Source organism: Filicampus tigris, chromosome 16, assembly GCF_054856515.1.
Source record: "Filicampus tigris isolate MCC_2025a chromosome 16, RoL_Ftig_1.0, whole genome shotgun sequence".
Taxonomy (NCBI): domain Eukaryota; kingdom Metazoa; phylum Chordata; class Actinopteri; order Syngnathiformes; family Syngnathidae; genus Filicampus; species Filicampus tigris.
Genome location: NC_141232.1, coordinates 7,036,982 through 7,052,659, shown reverse-complemented (window position 1 = coordinate 7,052,659; position 15,678 = coordinate 7,036,982). Strand labels below are relative to the sequence as shown.

The 15,678-nt window shown below is 42.7% G+C and overlaps 2 protein-coding genes across 4 annotated transcripts; one reads left to right on the top strand and one right to left on the bottom strand.

Annotated features, from left to right (window-relative positions):
• Positions 1–30: 30 nt before the first annotated feature.
• On the bottom strand, positions 31–7,379 carry retreg3 (reticulophagy regulator family member 3). 3 transcript variants are annotated; one of them, XM_086056553.1, is made up of 11 exons: positions 7,106–7,379; positions 6,067–6,323; positions 4,807–4,913; positions 3,925–3,955; positions 3,686–3,812; positions 3,336–3,420; positions 2,969–3,100; positions 2,795–2,874; positions 1,787–1,919; positions 1,091–1,615; positions 31–812 (listed from the first exon to the last, which is right to left on the bottom strand). In XM_086056553.1, exons 2-11 carry the CDS (start codon positions 6,321–6,323, stop codon positions 751–753), a joined length of 1,539 nt encoding a protein of 512 aa, XP_085912679.1. In that variant the 5' UTR covers positions 7,106–7,379; the 3' UTR covers positions 31–750. The 3 variants fall into 3 exon arrangements, with proteins under 3 accessions (XP_085912679.1, XP_085912678.1, XP_085912680.1); XM_086056552.1 differs by lacking the exon at positions 7,106–7,379 and adding an exon at positions 6,540–6,628; XM_086056554.1 differs by lacking the exon at positions 7,106–7,379 and adding an exon at positions 6,540–6,628 and having other exon boundaries at positions 31–1,615.
• tubg1 (tubulin, gamma 1) lies at positions 7,113–13,284 on the top strand. The gene is made up of 11 exons (XM_086056556.1): positions 7,113–7,304; positions 7,664–7,776; positions 8,162–8,329; positions 8,434–8,502; positions 9,556–9,635; positions 9,713–9,839; positions 10,370–10,456; positions 11,698–11,847; positions 11,922–12,074; positions 12,351–12,512; positions 12,590–13,284. Exons 1-11 carry the CDS (start codon positions 7,256–7,258, stop codon positions 12,785–12,787), a joined length of 1,356 nt encoding a protein of 451 aa, XP_085912682.1. The 5' UTR covers positions 7,113–7,255; the 3' UTR covers positions 12,788–13,284.
• The last annotated feature ends 2,394 nt before the right edge of the window (positions 13,285–15,678 follow it).

Here is a 15,678-nt window from a genome sequence, read left to right as displayed (position 1 = left end):
AGGTTTCTCACGCACAATAAAGGCAAGCAATTTAGTTGAAAACAGTTTATTCAATATAATTTGCACATCAAAACATATAAAAATGATCGCAGAGAAGAAAATACACAACTGAGTAGACTGTCAGTTGTTCTTTGTAAAGTGAATCCAGCTGTTTTGTTGTGCAGATTGTTCATTAACGTGATTTTCTCCTCAGAACCACACGTTAAAAGTCTAGAATTCTGGTAAAAACTTAACTGTGGCTCACTTAACTGCACTGTATGGATGACAAAGTCATATTTTCATCAGAAAGTCACGGCATACTCGCAAGATTTATGGGCCACCTTTACAAACTAAAATACTGTAATAATGGTTTACTTTCACATAAACCAAGCGTAAATCTATAAACTGTTTGTACATTTCTTATTAACAAAAAAGAAATGTTCAACATGACTTTCACTTACATTGAGCGGTTTAAAGGGCGAGAAAGGCAAATTAATCCTGAATTTGTTCACGTAGCAAAAAAAAGGAACCCCAAAATAACAGAACAATCACACAAGAGTAACAGAAGCATTATGGATACAATATTTGCCATTTTCATTTGTTTGGACGATAACCAGTTTAAAATATCTAGTGCCCCTTTTAATGTCAAAATGAGATTGTCTAAATAAAGATGTGCGACTTTGGAGAACAGCAAAGAACTAAAGAATCAGCAGCACAACAACTCTGGTATGTTGTGAATAAACAACCTTCTGGGGAAGCAACACGGATGGCTCAAATGGGAACGGCGGATTTGGTCCCGTGTTGGTTAGATAGCCCTCTTCTTGTCCAGACCTCTGTGGGAAAGAGGGTGACAGTTGAAAGACAGCATTTTGGATGCAGCAACTCGCACCCCACAAAGAGACTTGGATGTGGCTCCCAAAAAAAGAAAACAGCTGGTGATTCATTATAAAATCAATCCAATTGAACGTTCTATGACATTCACAGTGGCAAAAGTGATGCTGACCAGATGGGGCAAGGATTGAACACACACGTATATTTTTGCTACCATCTAAGACTCCAACGCACTCATTAAAAATTTAATTTTTTTTGTTTTTTTGTTACTGTGGTTTACCGAGCAGGCTGGACAGGAAGTTGGAGCCCTGACTCTCTCTACGCTGCCCTTCTCCAACGGGGTCCATCTGGCTCAGTTCGGACTGATCCAGCATCTCAAAGTCCTCCACATCAAAGTCCGTGTCCAGCTCCGAGCTGGACTGCTTGCGGTAGCTGCGGTGGGCGCCCGCCTTGGGCGGGGCTTGCCTGCGCTGGGCGGAGGCTCGCCGAGGCTGCATGGCACCCACCAGCGCCGCCCGGATCATGTTGCTGGCGATGTCGCCTGCCAGGTCGCCCACGAAGTCGGAGGCGGGCGGCAGGCCGCTGAGGGACATTTCGGCGTCAACGTCTTCCTGGTCTGAGTCCAGGTGAGCGTCTACATCCAGTACGGAGGTGCGGTGACTCTGCAGCCCGGACAGAGCCAGGCTGGGCAGCCCGATGCTGGTGTCATCGTCATCATCCATTAGCGTGGCGTCTGGGTTGATGGAAGGGAAGTCCGGGAGATCCTGAGCGAAAGATTCCTCGGCGTCACTATGTCTGTCCAGATCTGAATGGGGTCAAAACAGACATGAAGAAAAAAGCATGGACAGGACGATCCATTTTCTATCGTACCTGAACGATTTAGAAAAATAATCTAATGGCGATCTTCCCCCCTCAATATTGAGATTTATTATGCAATTATTTTTTTCAAAGTCCTCAAAGATGACAAATAACTCACCCTCGGAGCCCTCGGTCAGCGGCGTCTGGCCTCGGGAGAGGTTAAACGTCCCGTTGTCGGTGTAGGAAATCTCAGCGTCAGAATGCTCTGAGTCGGTCAGAGCGAGTTCCTTTGCCACGACGACGTCGTCAAACTGGAAGAGAGAACAGATCTGTACTTTCAGTAATGCTAAACACTAAAGCCTGTCAAACAAGATTGCCACTTAGTTGCCATTTTATAAGTTAAAAACAAAAAAAAACACAAAGTCATTAAACTCTTAAGAGGCAACAGAGTGGAGGTTAAGCTTACTGTACTTACTCGTACATTGCTTAACAAAACACTCAAGATGACAGCCGTAAGGCGTCTGATTGTCCGCTAATGTTTTTTTGTTGTGGTGATGTCAACTATGATTTTTAATTTTTTATAAAACCCTTGACATTATAGCCTAACCAATTTTTATTTTAGGTTGATATGTCAAATTTTTTCAGAAAAAAGATCAATTACTAATTTTTCGGATGATTGATTTAAAAATATATAATGCATTTCAATGGGCGTCAGTTACATGTGGATTTTTGCTATTCGAGGGCTGGCCTGTTTCCTATTCCCTGTGAATATTTATTTAAAAAAAAAAAAAAAAAAAAAGTTTTATATAGAATACACAAAAATTTACCAAAATATTTAGAGAAGTTAACCCTTGTCATGTGTGTTTGTGTTACAACTGACTTTTTATTGATTTTTGTTTTTCAACAAACCGTGACTTATGTTGTGTGTAAAATTGTGACATACAATTCCTTGCTCAACTTGCATTGCTCACCAAAGAGTTGCTTGTTTGAAAAAAAAAAAAAAAAATTACTTTGTTTTGGATAGGTCCAAAGAATTACCTTATCAAATGTACATTTATATATTTAAGGAGACATAAAGTTATGTTATCGAATTCTGCGTAGTAAATAATGAGACCATTACTTTTCTACGGCTATAGTTATTGGCAAACATCGGCTATTTGGCGCCGGTTTTGTGACGCAGACTGACCGTAGGACAGAAGGCTGCGAGCTCCTCCTCACTGTCGCTGCCTTCACTTGAGATGATACCATGCAGAGGCATGCGCAGGACTGCGGACAACATGCAGAGAGAAAACACGTTTCGTGAAAAAGCGCGGTCCTACTGAGGAGCGGATATGTGTGACGAGACGACGAGGCTCCTCACACTGGTTGTCGAGCGGCTTCATGTATCCGCAAACGCTGAAGTCCAGCCGCTGCAGGACTGGCTCCAGCTTCACAAAGACGCACTGAAAAACCCTGTGGTAGGCCGCCAGAGGGGCCAGGAGCGTCACCAACACTGCACAGAGGACAGAGCGAGGATTTTTACGAAAACATTTTTTTTTTCTTAATCAGCCATAATGTATACGACGAGGCATTTTAAAATCATGTGTTTAAACACATCCGACCTATTTGGCCATCACCCTGCTGTTTTATCTTTCTAGGCTTTCTTCACCTCGTGAGCATTGACGATCCTCTTTTTCAACACCCGTGAAGTCTTAATGAGAGGCGGAGCTGCATTTGGCAGAACTCACCAGCCAAGTAGGAGAGGACCAACCCAGGAATGTATCGTCCGATCACGGCCAAAGAGAAGAAGAGGCAGCAGGTCAGGATGCAAAACTGGAACACACACACAGGCAAAGCGCGCACGTTAACATTTTGAGAAATATTATTGTGATGGGTTTATTTTTCGACTTCAATTAGTTAGTACCTTACTAAACACTTTAGACTTGCAGTCTTAATCATCTCTGGTTAAAAAAAAGTGTTAAAAATGTGTTGACCAGCGTCATCTACGTGAGGCTCAACACATTAGCGACTTATGACGCAGTGCGGTTTTACACCACTAATACGACAATACGAACGTCACATCTCGTATTGTCCTCACCCTGCCGGGGTTGAGTCGTTTGAAGTGCGTCATGTTGGACGCAAGAACGACGGCGCTGACCCAGGCCTCTGCGACGTGGTGGCACAACTCGGGTACGCTGAGGATGCCGGGCTGGACCAGGCCCCAGCTACACACGAAAGCAACAGAATACGGCATTACTGCGTCCATATTTATTTTTTTTTAAATCGTTTCAAATGTTATGCTGTCGGAAAGACAAAATGTCGGCTGCAGTTACCAACCTCTCGCTTTCAGATTCATCCTGGTTTCTGACTGCAAAGAAGAGAAGACATTGATTACTGGGGGTGCCAGCAAGCAATTGCGTAAATCTCAATTATTTGTGTTAAGCAAGTCCCGCTAGGAAGAAAAAAAAAACATTTTGCACCTCCACAACTCTTCGCTGTGACTCTAAATAGCATTATTGGTCTATAAAACTGTTATAAGTACAGCTATGCCAAATAAACATAAAAACAATCCCAAAAAAGTAATATAGACCAACTTACAACAAAGAATAACTTTATTAACATGTTTTTTAGTCAGTCACAGAAAAAATTTGAAGAGCATCAGTTTGCCTGAAATAAGAAAGAATAAAGTGCGCCACTGCCACCTACTGTAGTGGATGTGCAATTACATTAAAAAAAAAAAAAAGGATGTTCGCCAGGTAATTCCTTTTAAGAACGTTCATCTTATTTTCATGATGGTAGCTGAGCATCTGAATTAACAAGCTTCTCTGCTCCATTGCAGCTTTCGTTTGATTATTGACTTTGGAGTGTTGCTCACAGATCGACCCCCTATCCCGTTGTTGACGTTACATTTTTTTTTTTTTTCTAGCATCCAAAAATAGGCCTGATTAATCTCACAGGCACCAGTCTGCAGGCTCGTCTGCGCCGCTTGTCAAGATCAGGACGCTACGAGAGGACGCGTTGGGAAGCAAGAATGGGAGATTAACTGCTGGAGGTGACACAAATAAATCCCTTGTTGAGTCCAGCTTTCAGGGGCTAGGGGTGGGGTGGGGGGTGGGGAGGGGGGGTTGCAGCAGGTGGCTCATCGCTTGACTTTTGTCGCACATCCTGACATGAACGCAGACCACACATTTTGCTGGCAGTGAAGAAACACGTAAGCACCTCTGAGCTTGGGCCGGATCTTGTTCCTCCACATGTCGACGCAGACCAAGGCGGCCAGGCCAAAAGCCAGCAGGAACAACAGACGCAGGGACGTCAGTGCAAAGAACCTGCAGGAGAACGCCAGCTCGTCAACAGCGACAACACACGCCACTTGTTCTAACGTCCACCCGATGAAAAGAAGACTGTGCGTAATGATATAAGACTGTTACGTAAGGCTTGTAGCAAACACAATGCTGATCTTTTACACATCACACCATCGTTTATTTCTGCTCCGGGACACTATTACAATATGATTATTACTGTGGCTGTTTTTGCCACAAAACAAAAACGCTGCAAAAAGCTACAGCAGGAGGATTAACCCGACCAAGAATTTGTTGGCATAATAAGGCCTGTAATTGAGGTTGGCCATGTGATCTGCAAAGTGCAAAGATCTGGAAAATTTGATTTAGACACTAAAGAGCCGACAAACAACAAAACCGAACACTCCCACCACAATTGCTGCAGTCTAACTGATCAAAATATTTCCGTAGTCATAATTTTAAGGTGAGCAGGCATATTTTAAAGTTGAGAAATAAACCTTTAACCTGAATTTAATAGCTCAGACTCTAAGAACGTGGAGGAAGTCTAAAATATGGAAATTAGTTTCTAGGGAAATGTTAATTCACCTCCGAAGCTCTGCTGAGGTGCACACCTCGGGAAGACTGTTGGCGATGGGATGTTAAATTATTCAGACTTAAACTGACATGTGACATTGGCACGTAACACTGGAATTTCTGCCTCCATAAATGGAGCTGTAATCTAATAGTCAATCTAGAAAATGATGATGCTCAATTCTGACATGAATTTGTAGTTTTGTATCACACTGGTATCATCCCTCAGAATTTTGCCTCTTGTGTGTTGTTTAAACCCTGCAAAATATTGGGAACACCTCAGAGTGGTACACACATTTTTCATGGAAAACACCCAGACAAAAATGAATCTTCCTAATTACATTTGGTTATTTCTGCACGGTGGTTAAATACGTTAGGTACTTCAATTTAGAACGCATAACATGCTTAATTAAGTAGTTATTACACCACTTCTAACTACAATGATAATCACGTTGTTACTCGCATAACTCTCAAAAGTGAGCCTTTATATGTCCCTGCAAATGCACTTTCGATTGTCTTGCGTCGACACTCCAGATTCGATTAAAACGTGCATGACGTGTACCTAATGATGTGTCAAAACAGTTGCTTGAATGCATCAAAAGTGTCTCACCAGAACACAACGTTGACCAGCACGTAAAGCAGCAGACACTGGATGGGTCTCTCCCACACCAGCACCGACTGCAGGTAGGTGAGCAGAGGCTCGTAGGGCCCCAGACGGGACAGCAGCGCCGCTTTGACCGACCGCACCTGAGCGTCCCTCTCGCTGGAGCCCGGTCGACTCGGGAGGCCGGCAGCACTGGAACTCGACTTGCCACCGGCGCTGTCCGCCGCCGCTGCCACGTCTTCCATAGCCCCGGTTTGAGCCATCTTAAAACGCAAACGTCAGAAGAGAAACACTTGCAGCATGCAAATGAGAGGAAAACGCGTGTTGGTTAGTAGACGATAAGCGGCGCCAGCACAACATCGGCTTGCTACGAGCGAGAGAGATCACCGCCAGTGGAGCTAAGAGAAGCAGTTCGGTGATATTCGGGGACTTAATGTAATAGCCATTGTGGAGAGAGTGAACAATGAGCTGACACTTACTATTTGGACATTTTCGCACGAAGGTCTCGTTGTTGAACTGCAAATATGGCGTAACCTGTTTTTCCTGAGCCCTTTATCGTCCAATCAGAATTCGCAGGGACAAAAGTAGCATGATGCGTTCAGCGTTATAGGACTTATAACAACTTATTTTATTTCGCTGAAAAGGCACTACTTTGACAAACAAATGCTAGGTGATAAAACGTATTCTTACGTTGTTCATATGAACTGAAATATTTGCACGAAACTCAAAATTGTAGTCATTTTCACTCACACGCGTTAAAACTACTCGGAGTTTACGATTCACAAGTGACCCGTGAATGCAACGAAATTCCGATCGACACTTAGCACTTCAGTGAGTTTTATCATGAGCAACGATAAAACATGACAATACGTTGACGTTTCTTTATATTTCAGTCAAACTTATTGCAGGCATGACAAACTTATGTATCCCAAGTAGGAACGAGAAACAGCGGTATACTGTACACGGCACGGCGATATATCTTGTATTATTTTTGTTGGGGGGTGGGGGGGGGGCAAGCAAACGTATCAGTTATACCAACGTTCACCTGTGGGGGTAGTACACCCTTTACTGCATCCAATAAGTAGACGAAGAAGTCCGCTTCAAACGTCACATCGGCACCAAGCGGGAAGCAGGCTAGCAAAATAAGCTAACGGCTAGCAGGCTGGCTAATTAAAACGCCGCCCAAGACTGCAAGATGCCTCGGGAAATCATAACGCTACAGCTTGGACAGTGCGGGAACCAAAGTACGTGTAAAAAATAAAATAAAATTTTTAAAAAAGCTAAATAAAACAATACGTCAACTAACGTCGCGCTACTTCACAGCCGTTACGTACACTTGCGCTAGCTTGCACAGAGCGGTGGTCCTCTTATTGTCGTCACCGAAATATTGTCGTCAAATCTATAAAGACTTAATGTAATAGCTTCACTGAGCTGTAACGTGGGTTTTAGCTTCTGCTTCCATAGAGGTGCACAAGGAGTCAGTGCCGTTGCATCGTTGCCAAACGTTAAATCCAGTGTCAAAACTACTATTAATTGCACTTGTGCTCATCCATCATCAAGTGTGCATAAAATGTCGCATTTGCTGCAACGTGTTTGTTTGCAGTCGGCTTTGAGTTTTGGAAGCAGCTGTGTGCAGAGCATGGCATCAGTCCAGAGGGCATCGTCGAGGAGTTTGCCACCGAAGGGACCGACAGGAAGGATGTTTTCTTCTATCAGGTACGTGCTGTGCATCGAATCTATAAAATTGAGGTGTTATTTTTGAAAATGTTTTTGTATGCGGCTCTTGAAAAGTTGTGCAGGCGTGCAGACTTAAATGTTACCAGCATGCAATGACAATACTCCAGTAGATGGCATACCTAAATGTTGCCTGCATGCAATGACAATACTCCAGTAGGTGGCATCAGAGGAGAGAATAATCAAGTACTGTATCAGTCGAGTCGACCCATTCAAAGCCTCATGCTGCTAACTGAACACTCATAAAGAAGATAATGCATTTTTCCCAGATGTGTGACAGGATTTCAGAAATTAAAGTACACTTACACACCTCATTACTTTATTTTCCATAATATGTCCCAATTAAGCCACATGGTGTTTACGACAGGCCGATGACGAGCACTACATCCCCCGCGCGGTCCTCCTGGATCTGGAGCCTCGAGTGATCCACTCCATCCTCAACTCTCCTTACGCCAACCTGTACAACCCCGAGAATATCTATCTGTCCGAGCATGGCGGAGGGGCTGGGAACAACTGGGCCAGCGGGTACTCACAGGTGAGCGTGTTTATCAGGACATAAGTATCTTTGAGCGCCCTAAGGAAAGCATTTAGAAATCCAACATGTTTTTTTTTTTTGTTTTTTTTTGTTGCTCTCTGTAGGGGAAAAAAATCCAAGAGGACATTTTCGACATTATTGACCGTGAGGCAGATGGGAGCGACAGTCTGGAGGCGAGTTCTCGCATACCATAATAACTCATATAGTGACAATGTGTGCTTATTTACTCAACTGCACAGAGTACTGGGCGTTTATACGGACGGAGTCATTTTTTGTCATGATGTTTTTTCTAATGCTTAATTGTATTTCCACCAATGAATTTAACTCGCTTCAAAACAAGCAGTGGTTCGGTAGATACAAAACACTTAAAAGAGGCTTAATTAAGTTTACTGTGAAACTAAACATGTTGTGTAGGGCTGCAGCTAATTATTTTCGTAATTGATGAAGCTATTGATTCATTAAAAAAAAATAGACCATCATTTTGAAAAATACGCACACCTAAGTAAATTATGATTCAGTTCCTGGTTTGGACTGTAACATATAAGAAAATTGGCAGAAATGTTGATCATCATTCTCCAAAGTAAAAGCGGATGTTTGCAAATAACATCTATGGAAAAACCACAAATTTTATGATCAATATCCATGATGTACTCTATGTAGTAATTTACCAGTACCGTGAAATAATTTTTTTTCGCACAAAAGAAAACATTAAATGCTACATTTTCATAAATCATGTAGGTAAAACATGATTATTATTTTCCAGCAACTGAGTCAATCAATATTGAATTCAGCACGTAGTTTGACAGTAAATGACACTGTTGTAATGGCTGACGGTTAAACAGCACCATTGCTTCCATTTCCATCAACTATTATTCTTAGCTCTTTTTTTGTGTGCTTTCTTTAGCTGCCCGCCTTGTGAAATAACAGCCATTTCCTCACTAATGTCTGCAATTCCTGTAAGGTGCTCACATTTTCGACCCTACATCACCATCATTTAGTGTGTGTGTGTGTGAGTGAGGAAGGTGTGGCCGAATGAGCGTGTGTATGTTGGCAGGACGCGGTGTGTAATAAGCGCGGCGCTAATAGCTAAGGCCTGAGTAGAAGGCAGGTATTACAGGGAGGGAGGTTGTGCACATTTTTTTGCCAGCTCGCCACGTTTGATAATAAGCATGCTGCTACGTAGTACGAGTCATTTTGAATCCCCCCCCACCCCCCTCCCCCGGCAGGGATTTGTCCTGTGTCATTCCATCGCTGGGGGGACAGGCTCCGGTCTGGGCTCCTACCTGCTGGAGAGGCTAAATGACAGGTCCAAAGGCACAAATATTTATTCAGAGTTTAACTGATATGTGTGTGTCCTTACAAGGGTGCTATTTTTCTCATCAGGTACCCGAAGAAGCTGGTGCAGACCTACTCGGTTTTCCCCAACCAGGACGAAATGAGCGACGTGGTGGTGCAGCCGTACAACTCGCTGCTGACCCTCAAGAGGCTGACGCAGAATGCCGACTGCGTGGTGAGACAAATGTTTGGGAATGACTTTTTTTTTTTTTTTTTTTTTTTAGTTTTTCACTACGATAAAAAAAAAAGGAGAGTTAATGTAATTAGGCTAAATACATTTTGGGTCCCATGCTCTCGTGGAATTGGAGGGGTCAGAGTCTGCACGCAAGCGTTTGTGTGTGGCTAGGATACAAAGTTGGAACACACGCTATCACTTAATGGAAGGAGTCCTTGACTTTTTTTTTTTCTCTCGGACTGGATTTGATTTTTCCAATTTTGTTTTGAATGCTAACGCATTAAGCAACACAAATTTGTGTATGAAGCATTCAAACCTGGCAATCGATATACATTTGGTTTGCAGACAGCAGCAGAATTGTAACACAAAAATAAATTGTAGCAACAAGAAATAGTTAGTTGACATTTCGTCTTTTTAAGAAATGAATGAAATCAGTTAAATCCTCATTTTCAAGCTCTTTCAAGGGAACTATGGACCGCCGCCCACTTTTTGCAGGCCTTTGTCCTCATGTCTCGCGTGTCCCTCATCAGGTGGTGCTGGACAACACGGCACTGAATCGCATCGCCACCGACCGGCTGCACATCCAGAACCCGTCCTTCTCACAAATCAACCAGCTGGTGAGTGAGCGTGAGACCACGCGGTGCCCACTCCCCTCGAACTCGCTTCGTGTCCAACAACTAGTAAACTGTTTCGGAGGGTCAGTTGCTCAGCGGACTTTGAATGAAATGAAAACCTTGAAGAATTAGATGAGTTTAATGGTTTAATTTAATGATGTGATTTGCGCTCTAGCTCATATGACTTAGGACTGAAAACTGTACAGTTAGGTACACGCACAGTCCAGTATGAAAGCTGAAGCAAACATTTTTTTATAAAGGTAATGCTCGATTTAAAGCGAATATTTTGATGGGGAAACCATTTTGTGTGTTAGTAGCAGCGCTTGAGACGTTATAATGGAGGTAAAATGATGTCCCAGTTATAATTAAGACAGGAGAAGTGAGACATTCATGTCCTTAGAATCCTTCTTTTGGTGCACTCCTAAAAAATGTTTGCTGCTCACGAGAAAACTTTCTGGTCTGCATGAGTCCTGTTTTGTTTTCATTTTTTTCCCTCCATGTCCCTCGAGGGGCTCCATACTTTTTTTTTCTTCTTCAAGAAAAGCAAAACTGGTGAGTTGGGGGCTTAAACGGATTAGTGGCTTCTTAACTGAATCAATCAATTTATGGGAAAAAAACAATCAGTTGAATGTCTTCTGAATATAATGCTTATTTACAGCTCAAGTATGAATTAGGGCCTGACCTTTGAATCTATAATTAGCTCTTTTAAAATCAATAAAAATCGGACAATTATTTTGCTGCTTTTTTTTTTTTTTAATTACACGTTACAAGATAAAATATAAATGACATTCCAGCGCCCTTCCCCAACGCCAAAAAATCTGCATTTTTGGTTCATTTTTATCTCTGTTACAAAGTTAAACAAAGACAATACTAAAGTACACAGTATTATAAAACGATTGAATGTTCTGCTTAGATCTTTATTGTTGTAAGCATAAAGGGACCAAACAAGGGATGTTTTTTAATTTTTTTATTGTTAATTGGCCGATTAATCGGTTATCGGAAATTCTGCCGAATATCTGAATTGCCATCTGCCTCAAAAATCCAAATCAGTCTGGCCTTGATATGAATAACCTAAATCTAAAGCAGCAGAAATAACATTCTAAAAGTATAAATAAAAAGCGGCAGCTTTAGTTCATGCACATATTTGCAATAGAATGTTTAATACTTGTTTGAAAACCACCGTTCTTTTTTTGGGATAATTGAACATGTCCCCTGGTGCATTTGTAACATTTTGGCCTTGACAGGTGTCCACCATCATGTCGGCGAGCACCACCACCCTGCGCTACCCGGGTTACATGAACAACGACCTCATCGGCCTCATCGCCTCGCTCATCCCCACGCCGCGCCTCCACTTCCTGATGACGGGCTACACGCCGCTCACCACCGACCAGTCGGTGAGCCGAGCCGACGGCCGGGTGCGGGCTGGTTTTTCGATGAGGGCGGGTATTTATGGGCGAGGGCTGCGCAGGTGGCCAGCGTGAGGAAGACTACCGTGCTGGACGTGATGCGGAGGCTCCTGCAGCCCAAGAACGTGATGGTGTCCACGGGAAGAGAGCGCCAGCCCAGCCACTGTTACATCGCCATCCTCAACATCATCCAGGGAGAGGTGGACCCCACTCAGGTACAGGATTTTCATTCGTTTTTATTTCATTTTAGTTTTTTTTTTTTTCTGTATTGTGTGAAAGATTAAAAAAAAAAAAAAAACACAAAATTTTATGCTTTCAAAAATGAAAAAATATATATATTATTTCACAAAGTAAAAACAACTCGAAATCTTGAAAAACCATTTTTCTATTTAGCTTTTCAAAATGGAGGTGAAAAATGTCAAAGCAGCCCTTTTGGTTGAAAACGTTCAGTTTCAAAAGCGCTGATGTGAAGCTGGACGTCTTTTCGTCAGGTGCACAAAAGCCTCCAGAGGATCCGGGAGCGTAAACTGGCCAGTTTCATCCCCTGGGGTCCCGCCAGCATCCAGGTGGCGCTGTCCAGGAAGTCGCCGTACCTGCCGTCCGCCCACCGTGTCAGCGGCCTGATGATGGCCAACCACACCAGCATCTCCTCCGTAAGTCTCACCTCAACGCTTACAAATCTTGAGTTTGATGACGTCCTTTTGTCTATTTATTTGCAAAAAACTTGTAGCTGTTTGAGCGGACGTGCCGGCAGTACGACAAGCTGCGCAAGCGCGAGGCCTTCCTGGAGCAGTTCCGCAAGGAGGACATCTTCCAGGACAACTTTGACGAGCTGGACAACTCGCGCGAGGTGGTGCAGCAGTTGGTGGACGAGTACAGCGCCGCCACCAGGCCCGATTACATCTCCTGGGGAACGCAGGAGCAGTGAATGCAGCGCATTTCCACAAATACAACAAACGAAATGACTCCAATTGAGTGTCCTGTTATATCTCATTGTGTTTTCCAGCACTGACATAACTTATTGCCTTCTTTTTTTTTGCCCTTGTTTTCACGCTTTACGCGCTTCGCAGTAAACCGTCCCCCTTAGCAAAGAGCCGAACCGTGGCCTCGGGAGAGATGACGCGATGCATGATGGGTAACGGCAACCAGTGAGAATGCCTGGTGTGCATAAAGTGCCGAAGGACAGCGTGACATCCTTTTGGTTGTAAAATGTACTTTTAAAATCCTAACATCTGATTCTGCACTGACAAATAGAACACACTTAGCAGACACTTCATAAGGTACAGTGCAAAATGGCCACATTTATAAAGATGGTAATGAAACTCACATTTTGACTAAATGCTGTCAGAAAAGTGTGTGCACCGACATGTACCTAATATGTTTGTTGGGCCTATTTAAAATGTACAATAAATACATTTTCTATGAGATTGTGTACTTTGTAACAAACCAGTCCGTGTCAAAATTAGTATTTCGAGTTGAGATAAATTTATAAGCGCCTACAGTTTAGGGCTGTCCCAAACGATTATTTTTCTCCCCATTAAATTTAGTGACGTTTTCAGATTAGATCACCCCTCCACAAATGCAACAGGACTCATGTCGCGGACAAACATTTTAAGAATACTTTGTGTGAGTTGAGATGCTCTTTCTGGCGTGCATTCCTGTTTTTGGGGGGGAAACTAACATCAGTTTTCTTTAATCGTAAAAATAGACAGATAAAGCAGAGCGCATACTGAAGCATCACAATGATTTTGAAAAGATTTATGAACGGCTTCTTTTTGTTCGTATGTGTTTCCAAACGACTTATTTTTGTTAGTGCTCAATATACACGATTAAACTCTATAGAGGTTAACAAAATACCTACACAAATTTTGTATGTTTTCCCAACCCAAAGCTGATGTCAATGGAAGAGTGATGGCTTCACATATGGGGAGAGATTTGTCTCAAAATTATCCACACACAAATGCATACGTGATTTTCAAAAATGTATTTCACGTAATTACATAACTAAATATCTATGTTTTTGAATTTAAAGGTATTTAGTCGCACCACAGTGTGCTTTTCAGATTCACAAATATATTAGTGATTTTCACGTTTTTTTGGGTGGTAATTTATCATGATTTATCGTGTACCTTCTATTCACATTGCTCGACCCATCAGCGAATTAGAAAGCCTTATTCCAGTTTTGCCACACCCACTTTTTAGTATATTCTCCGCTCCCTCAAAAAAAAAAAAAAAGTAAAAAAAAAATTAGTTTGTTTTGTTTTTTCATTTAGGGAGAATTTCTCTTGGCCCAGCAGGTGGAAGAGTCCCCGGCGGCACTCTTACTGGAAGCTGCACTGCATGCCAAGTCAAACAAAAAGCAGGCGAGTGCCCTTTCAACATGCGGAGTTTTTGTAGCCCGTTAAACCGGTCAGCAAGTTGATCATAGCGCCACCTAGAACAACAAAAAACAGCCAAGTACTTTGATTCATCAAGTTTGTCTTTTGCAACAGGTCCCAACCTTGACCAAGAGGAGCTCGACTTCACAAGTTGATCCATGCTGCACTGATCAGGTTCTTCAGCGCCACCCGGTGGACAAAAGCAGGACAAAAAGGAAAAAGTTACTTGACCGGGGTCTTCAATTCTGTTCCTTGTGGGTCGCTGTCCTGCCTGTTTTCCATTGCGCCCATCTGCAACACACCCGATTCAAATCGGTATTTCAATCAGGCGTGTCGCAGCTGGGAGACAAAACATTTCAGGAAACCGGCCCTCAAGGAACAGGATCGGAGACCCCTGATGAGTATCCTGACTGCAACTTTGGCAAAACTGCAGAGGAAAAAAATGCTCACTTGATACACCGCCATCTTGTTTCACAGCTCTCAATGAAGCTCTGGCATGACTGCAGAAAAAAAGGAGGAAAAACAAAAAGCAGAAGTTTGGATGGGACCCTGCTGGAAAGTCACATCAGGTCTCCTGAGCCTCCTTCGGTTTCATCCAGAATCTTGAGTCGGCATGTAGACAACCGAAGGACGATCCTCGCAAAAGTAGCGATAATGTTCGTCATAACAACAGCCAGGGGGTGGCAAACGTAGATGCAAAGAAATATGTTACAGAAATAGTGTAACGAATTGGGTTATCTGTGTTGTGGTCGAATTTGTGTCTTGCCAAGTTCTGTTGTTTCCGATGTTGTTTTAAAAATTGAATGCATTCGTACGGCTTGCTTGAGGGAAGGGCATGCGAGCGAGAGTACTGGCGTCGGCTGCGGCCCACAGTAGCCGATTGGACTAATAAAATGTGATAATTAAACTACGTCTGTGTTCTTGGAAGACGCTACAATATATTTTAACGCTTGACGTCATCAGCAGGCGCGAAGGACCCGATCACTTCTGCTACTATAAAAAAGCAATATCATCCCAGGGGCCGTAGAAAACCTTCTCGCGGGCCGGATGTGGCCCGCGGGCCTTGACTTTGAGATAGATGCTATACATGGTCATTTTTTTCACCAAAAAAAAAACGCTTTACTATACCCTTACTATACATGGTCGTTTTTTTTCACAAAAAAACGCCTTACTATATACCCTTACTTGACATGGTCGTTTTTTCACCAAAAAAAACACCTTACTGTACCCTTACTATACATGGTCGTTTTTTTTTCACAAAAAACGGCTTGCTATACGTGGTTGTCTTTTTTCACAAAAAACGCACGAAATCGCTTTCGCATCTTTTTCGTTTTGTTCATTTATGATTTAAACATCGATTATTAATACCTTTGAATTTTTTTGAATGTTTTAATAAAACGAACGATGCATCGAAAAAACGATTAGCGTTAACACCCCTAAA